The sequence below is a fragment of the Puntigrus tetrazona genome, chromosome 20 (assembly GCF_018831695.1).
Source record: "Puntigrus tetrazona isolate hp1 chromosome 20, ASM1883169v1, whole genome shotgun sequence".
NCBI classification, from domain to species: domain Eukaryota; kingdom Metazoa; phylum Chordata; class Actinopteri; order Cypriniformes; family Cyprinidae; genus Puntigrus; species Puntigrus tetrazona.
The window spans coordinates 26,947,025-26,954,784 of NC_056718.1; the positions used below are offsets into that span (position 1 = coordinate 26,947,025).

The 7,760-nt window shown below is 42.0% G+C and overlaps 1 protein-coding gene across 1 annotated transcript; it reads right to left on the reverse strand.

Annotated features, from left to right (window-relative positions):
• Window positions 1-305: 305 nt before the first annotated feature.
• her7 (hairy and enhancer of split related-7) lies at window positions 306-1,871 on the reverse strand. The gene is made up of 3 exons (XM_043220055.1): window positions 1,498-1,871; window positions 1,275-1,370; window positions 306-1,170 (listed from the first exon to the last, which is right to left on the reverse strand). Exons 1-3 carry the CDS (start codon window positions 1,540-1,542, stop codon window positions 673-675), a joined length of 639 nt encoding a protein of 212 aa, XP_043075990.1. The 5' UTR covers window positions 1,543-1,871; the 3' UTR covers window positions 306-672.
• Window positions 1,872-7,760: the final 5,889 nt, after the last annotated feature.

The following is a 7,760-nucleotide window of genomic DNA, read 5'->3' on the forward strand; positions in this document are numbered from 1 at the left end:
TCTTTATTTATTAGCGTGAGCAGACAACCGAGCAGAGGAAGCCGGAGGTGTCAGAACAGAAGTCGCGTGGAAGTGTGCCGGCTATTCGGCGCCTCGAAGCCCGACACCTGCGCGTTACATTTGGTCGCGCGCGTTTCAAAGGATTTGATGATCAAAGCCGATCGGCGCGTGCTGAAAGGAATTGTTGATTTCAGTTGTTTTCGCAAGGAATTAACATTGGAGATAATGTTAATTCCTTGCGAAATCAACTGCTAACGCATATTTAAAAGTGGGCTTAATGAACAAATACACAGGAATATTTCATTTTTAAATTTTAATGACGGAATGTATGTTTTATCCCCCCAAGTATGCAACTATAAAAAGGGAATGTCGTGAATAAATAAATGTGCAAAATAGATAAATACATACATCAGCTATGTATTACAAATGATCATACACTCAGTACAGATCATGCAACAACAAAAAAAAAGAAAAAAAATCTGTGTAAAAATATATTGCATAATTTATCATACACTATTTACACATTTTACATTTCCAACGTGATGTCAGATGATTTTTTTTAATTAAACATGTCTCTCTGAAGCCTATAATTTAAAAGAGATGAACCATGTTTAATGATTACACAAGCCCAGTGTTTCGAGTCCATTTCTCTGCCAATGTCTTAAATGTCTCTCAAGGCCAAGGCCTCCAGACCGTCTGGCCGACCGTCTGGTGTTGAGAGGTTGGTGGGGCCGTCGAATGCAGCGCGTTGGAATCTGAGCTTCTGAATGGAACCCTGTTCAGATGTGGCACAACGTTCCTGCAAGCCGTAGGAAGTCCTTGTTTGCAGACGGAGCTCTGCTGCAGATGATGCCGCCCGTTTGAGTCTGGAAGCTGCTTTCTGGACGAGTTCTGGATTCTGGCAGGCAGTCGGACGGTGGTCGACGCGCAGGGCTGGGACAGACGCTGACACAGCACGGCGTTCACCGAACCTTCCTGTCCACGGGCCTTACCTTCATCTGACAAGAAGCGGGTTGCTTTCTGAAGACAAGATGAAAAGCCATCCATAAACCGACTCTTTTCTCCTCCTTCCGCGTCTTTTGCTTTCTTGGCCTGAGCAGCGGAGTTTTGCAAAAACAGGACGGTGTATTCCAAGATCTCGGCTTTCTCTATTCTCCTTTGCGTGGGACTCTGCAAAAACGTGAAAGGAAAATTTAGAAATGCACACTTAGCTGTGATCACTGAATCTAAAGTTGACATTATGCAGAGAAAATAAAAAAGTACGGCGTGCTTACATTGTGCTCAGGGCCTTGCAGAAGCAGCATTCTCAGGTTCTCCAGACTTTGATTCATCCTTTCTCTTCTTCTTCTTTCTACCTGAGGTTTTAAAAGCTGCAAGAAATCGAAGGAACCAAAGTCAGTGGGCAGGTCAGGTTATATTATAATACATGTCAGCGTGTTAAGTGTGACATCTATTTGTTAGAATGCACAGAACAAAATATAGCCAATATATATTTACCTTTCTGTCCATTTTGATGGTCTCGGCCTCTCTGAGGATTTTCATCGCACGTGTACTCCAAACAGCAGTTTATATCAGAGTTGATATAATCCTTTAAAGCTCCAAGTTATCTTCTATTAGGTACGCTGGAAAAGCAATCTCTTCGAGGCGAGCAGACGAGCGTGAGATGCCGGGCTGAAGCTGAGCGCACGTATTTATAGGCGTTCGGCGCGTGGTGGAACGGCCACGCCCACTCTCCGACACAGACCAATCAGAGAGGCGCAGCGCTCTAATGCCGCTTGTTCCCGGCTAAAAACCTAATAACGAAATACCAAAAAGATCTAGGGCACAGGCTTTTAGTAGGTCATTAGATGTGAGCTCATATGTTTTAATCCCAATTAAAGATGTACAGAAGTTCAAACGCTGCACGGAGTTGTGCGCATCCGGGCTATTAGCGTAAACGACATATTTATTAGAAAATGGCCTACTTATTTTTCCAATTACAGTTGTGCAGTCGACTGTTGTTAGCTAATATATAATCTTCACTGAGACATTCAGGGCAGCCTTAGATCAAAAGAAGTGATGGTACACGCTCACTGACACCTAGACTTCCTTGGGCACGTGTGTATGTAAAAAACCACAAGTATCACACTGAGGATAAGTGTCCATATCAATAGCCCACGCGCCGCTGGCGAGACAGGCCATTGGGATAACAGAAAGAAAAGTAGCTACTTTCTTTTACTTTTCATAGTCTTATTTCCAGGGTTGCATTGTGCTGGTTTGATTTCGAAATTTAGGCTGTTTAACACACACACACACACACACACACACACACACACACACACACACATATATATATATATATATATATATATATATATATATATATATATATATATATATTTTTTTTTTTTTAATGAAAGTTCCCATTAGACCTACACGTGCCACATATTTAAAGCAGCTTACAATAATAACAATAACTCAACAAAACTGTTACAGTGATTTTATTTTTTATGTTTACGGTGATTTAACGAATAAACAATACGCATTTATTTATCTTAAAATGAATTTATAAACGACGTTTACACACCATGTCTGATATAATACATGAATCGATATATTTTCATAGTGCCAGTCTTGTGCACTTTTCTATAGGCTAATAAGTGCGTCTCGCTCAAAAATGTTGTAGCATGTGGGTGTGAATCGTTAGGGGGTCGCAAGGAAACGTGTGCTCACGCCTCTTTGTAATTCAGGAGGGCGCGTGCCGCGTGGCAGTTTCACACCAGCGCGAGCGTCAATAAACAGTTTCCACGTGCGCATATGAAAGCGCGCGCTCCTGGTTTCTCGATGATTCGAGGTACTGAAATCACTATGTAAATAAATCGCCCTTGTTCACGAAATTTCTAAAGATACCTCTCCTCTTCTTAACTGGTGTCATGAATATGCGTAAAAATAGTTCGCCAAATAATAAAACGCGTGGTATAAATCCTCCAAAAAGATTTTGGCGTGTATGTGCCGCGCGTTGGGTAGGATTAGGGTATCATATGCGCGCGAAAACACTTGGTCAGTTGCAATTCTTGCTGTCCTTTGGTGATTTATCAATCGTAATGCCATTGTATGTCTCCAATGACTCTTAATGCTATTACTGATGTTACATTTGGGGATATGCTGCTATTCAAAAGAAAAGTTAAAAGAAGACATTTGCAAAATTGCAATCACATAAGAATGAACACCTCCATTCTGTATGCTGCAGGCTACTCAAGGTATAGCAGTAAGTTCGTGATGCAGAGACGCAAGTTAAGCGCAAAAACATCCTATGGAAGTGATGAAAATGGAGACTGTGTGTGAACGCAGGCGGCGTTTCCCATGTGCTCACGTGTTTGTTGAAGAGCAGCGTGGGAAGCTTCTCTTCGTCTGCCGATAACGTACGAATCCCGACAGGTAATAAAAAAGGACCGAGGTGTCTCTCTGTTTTACTAGGTGAGGTGTAGCCTCGGAGTCGTTCGTGTGAGTGGGAGAGCGTGGCCAGAAGCGTGTTCCCATAGTAGCACTTAATGAACGCCTGTTGGTTATGTGCTCATTTTGAATATTTACACAATCGCACGACCTTTCTATGCCCCGTGCGCGACACCCCTGAGGAAAAAGCCTAACAAAATCGCCATTCATATTGTGACATTTTCAATCTTGGGCTCCTTTATTACAAACGAGAGTGCCCTTTAGTAACGTGCCCTTTTAATATTATTGTGTTACTTTTTTTTTGTTTTTTTCATTTACGTTATTACATACAGTCAGCAGATTAACCATTCCGCGTTGTCGTTATAGTGTTAAAACGATTTAGCCATCATTCAATCACCGTCTCGTCTGCTCCTTTGTCATTGTTATGCGGGCAATCGCGTCAACAGCCCTGCGCGTGCCATTTGCTTTAATCTTCACCTCGCGCGTGCAGGCTAGGTCTAACGATAGCCGCCGAGCAGGGCCTTAAAACCTCAAGAGAGCCACGGAGCAAAAAAGTTAAACTTTAGAGACAGTCTCAAAAGGAGGGAACCGACGTAAGGCGTCTTTAGGGTTACGTACGCGCAGGCTATCACGTTAAATTTATCACATGCACGGCAACGTCTGAATGGGTGATCGCAAACACCTCCAAAGCGATGAAAATCACGACTGCGTGTGAACCAAGCTAAGCGAAGCATGGGAACTGGAAACCTTCTCCGCGCTCAGAGAAAATGTACAAATTCTGACAGGTTATAAAAAGAGCTGAGGTGAGGTGTTACTGGGAGAGCGCGGCTGGTCGCTGGTTCCCATCATAACACTCCGACAAACAGCCTGCCTCTTGGTTACCGAATACACAAACCAATAAATATTAAAAGCACGTCTCTTTTTCTTCATTTCGTATTTTATGTAGGCCTAATCACAAGAATCGTCATAATGTCAGAGAATGTAATAAAAGAAAAAAAAATGTAAATAACTACTTTATGAAATCCAATGTAATCAAAATACATCCAACTCAATTAAATCAAATAAAAGGAATAGTTCGTCAACTTTGATATGCCACCCAGAGCGGCTCAAGCATCGTTAGCCTACAGTCAAAACAGCAAGGATATATTCTTCTTGAATATAAGTACAGAGAATGGTATATTTTTGATCTGGTATATAACTCGATCTTGCTTTAAATGACAATTATCCGACGCCTATGGAGTAAACGACCAACAGGCGGCCGCGGCCATCATTTGTCCAGGACGAGGGCTCGCTCGACGCACGTTTGGTGTTAACAAGATGTGTCAAAAGAACCAGAATGAGGACAGCTTCACGCAGAGAAAGACGTGTGCTCTTTCACCTCTAATAGAGCTGGTTAGTTTCCCACGGGAATCGACCTCGGTAAACCGTGCCTCAAATTAAAGTCATAAAAAAAGAAACGCTCTAATGTTACAATGTGGGTGTTTTATGTAGGAGAATGAAACGCGTGCATCTCATGGGCCTATGCGTAAACCTACCAATGAGACTAGACTTCCATATAAATCAATAATCAGCTATAAATCAGCTCCTTTCGATCAAAACTATTCGGAAAATGACCATTCCGTAATGCAAAAAAATATTATTTTTGTTGATTTCTTATTCCTCTTTTTCCCATCGTTTTTTTTGTCTTTTTAAAATAAATTTAACAGAGAGGAGCCGCCAACGAGTTACACAATGACACCACTTAACTTTTACCTACTATTACGGACACCCGTATGAAATAATGGGTACCAAACGCTTCTTTCGAGCGAAATGGACTCGGAACGTTTGTCTTTACTCATTTGCACATAATAAGATGACCGAGCTAGATCTTTAGCAGCGCTTCAGACGACACGTGCTATGAGCCATCTTGCGCCACAGTTGGAAGTTTACTAAAGCCCCCTAGTGGAAAACCACTGACATAGACTCCATCTCTTTAATATCAAATTGAAGTAGAATTCAAAAAAATCCACAATTTTCCATCCATAATGAGCGGTCACCAACAGCAGCCTCTTAACGAGCCACACCACGTGTAATAACATCACACATTTGTCTTTTATAACTTTTTAAGCACCAATGTAAATCCCCGTTTTACCGAATTGAACACATATCATTCATTTTCACGTTTTGCGTTATTTTAATGTCGGTGTGACAAACTCCTGCGCATGTTGGCAAAATTTCGACCAGGTTAAACTCATTGAACCGTTTATGGGCCATCATTCCAGACTGCTTTACTTGCTCTAAAAAGCTCGCCCCTTCGGACGACACGTGCTCACACCGTGCCTGAAAGCGTGGCTAATTCACACCTCCTTGCAACAGGCGTTCAGGTGCCGAACGTTTCCACGTGCCCGTTTGCTCTGTTGTTTCAGTGATGGTCCAGCGGGCCAGCTCGCGCTACGTTTGGCCGGTCGACGGCCATCAGACCGTGCGGACGTAGGCTATCAGAAACCAGCGTGTTTCTAAATGGGTTTGCATTGAAAAAGGTGAAATAATTCTAAACTACCGAAACTTAGCACATTCCTCACAAGACAGCTTAATAGCCCGATCTCCGTAAAACTCTGGGCGCCTTTCGAAAGTTGCACAAGTCACAGACACCTGTAAGGTTTCCCAGTCTTGGACTTTTGAAATGTTTAGCTCATTCTGCATGCGGCGTAAAAGAAATACTCGCAGTGAAATAAAGAGCCCGGTCTTGTGAAAATGCGCAAAAATGTACTTTGGCGTATATATGACACGCACGAGTTTGGCGTGCATATAATACGCAGTTTTCGCGTGCGTATGACACGCTTCTACACCCATGGCGTAGCATATACGCGCCAAAGTCAAAGTTTGTGTATCAATACCACGAGCTTTCGCTTTTAATACTCATGTTCACGAGATAGGGTAGGAACTAAAGCCAATTTATAAGCTAATAACTGTGCTATTTTTTGTTGGCCTAATTGAGCCACGTCTCGCCCCTCCCCCTGCTTATGCACGCTCTGATTACAACGAAAAGCTCGCGACCGTTTGTCCGTCGGAGACTTCACGCCAAATTCACCGTTAAACTGACGTGTCAAAAGAATCATATACTAATGGAATTATGAGCCAGGGTGTGCGTGCCACCACTCCACTTGACCAAACATTAAACTTTCCCACGGGATTTTTCTTAAGGTTGATCTCGAGGCCCACGCAGGGGTCAAAAAGTGAAGCGCCACATGACCAATCATTTATACAGGACCGTCAGTTTATGAAGAGCATTATGCTTTCTTTTGACCTGGTTGTTCATGCCGAGGTTCATTATCAAGTGGCGTTTCTCAAAATCGATTTTAGTAGCATATGCATAAAATGTAGGGTGTATACTACAGATTAAATGTTAAGTCCAGGCCAGTCAGCTATGTTTATTCGTTTTTGCTCTGAGTCGATATGAGGTGAAAATCGTTAAGCGTCTAGGCTAATGAAATACCGAGATGATTGAAGACTTTAGTCTGGCGATGTTATAGTGTGAGTGTGTTCGTTTTTACACATCTACCGTGCCCTGCTATTCTGTTCCCACGAGAAAAAAAACTAAGTGTCCCATACCACAGGGGTCTTGATTTCTACGAAAATCACGTTTAAAACTAAAAAAAGTGAGAAATTAATCTTAGATTAGACTAAATACAGACTAGACTAGACTAGACTAAATATAGACTATAGACTAGGCCTATATGACACCTGAAGCTATATATATATATATATATATATGCCTATATATATGCCTATATATGCCTACATATAATATCTATTATATCTGGTTGGCTTATTATCTGTGAACAAGGGGAGAGTGTCAAGAACTTTACCTTCAAAATAAACTGAAATGGCTCTGTATGGACTTATTGGCGCAATAAAACGAACAAACCAGTCCATAAAATCATAAGCGTTCTATGACTACATTACTGCTTATTCTAAACAGACTTCTAAAGCTGAGACAGCCCGCAGCTTCCACTGCGTTTACATTCACAAACACAGCTTCGTACAAGACACGCTATAACTCGCGTTATATTTTACCGTTAAATAAGTTCGCCGGGACAAAATGCGCGTTAACCGTTAGCTTAATCGATTTACAGTTTCTTATCTCGGGATATATTAAAAGGTCAACTGGGTGAAGGAGAAAGCCATAAGGGGAATACGACCATAAGGTTAGTATCGTCATTGACACCTCCTCACCAATGACACGCTAGCATCCCCAATAAAAGCCACCGATCGCGGGGACCTTTACCAGAGTACAAGAGTTTTCTTAAGAAACACGGACCAACGGGAATATACGCGTTCAGAAGATC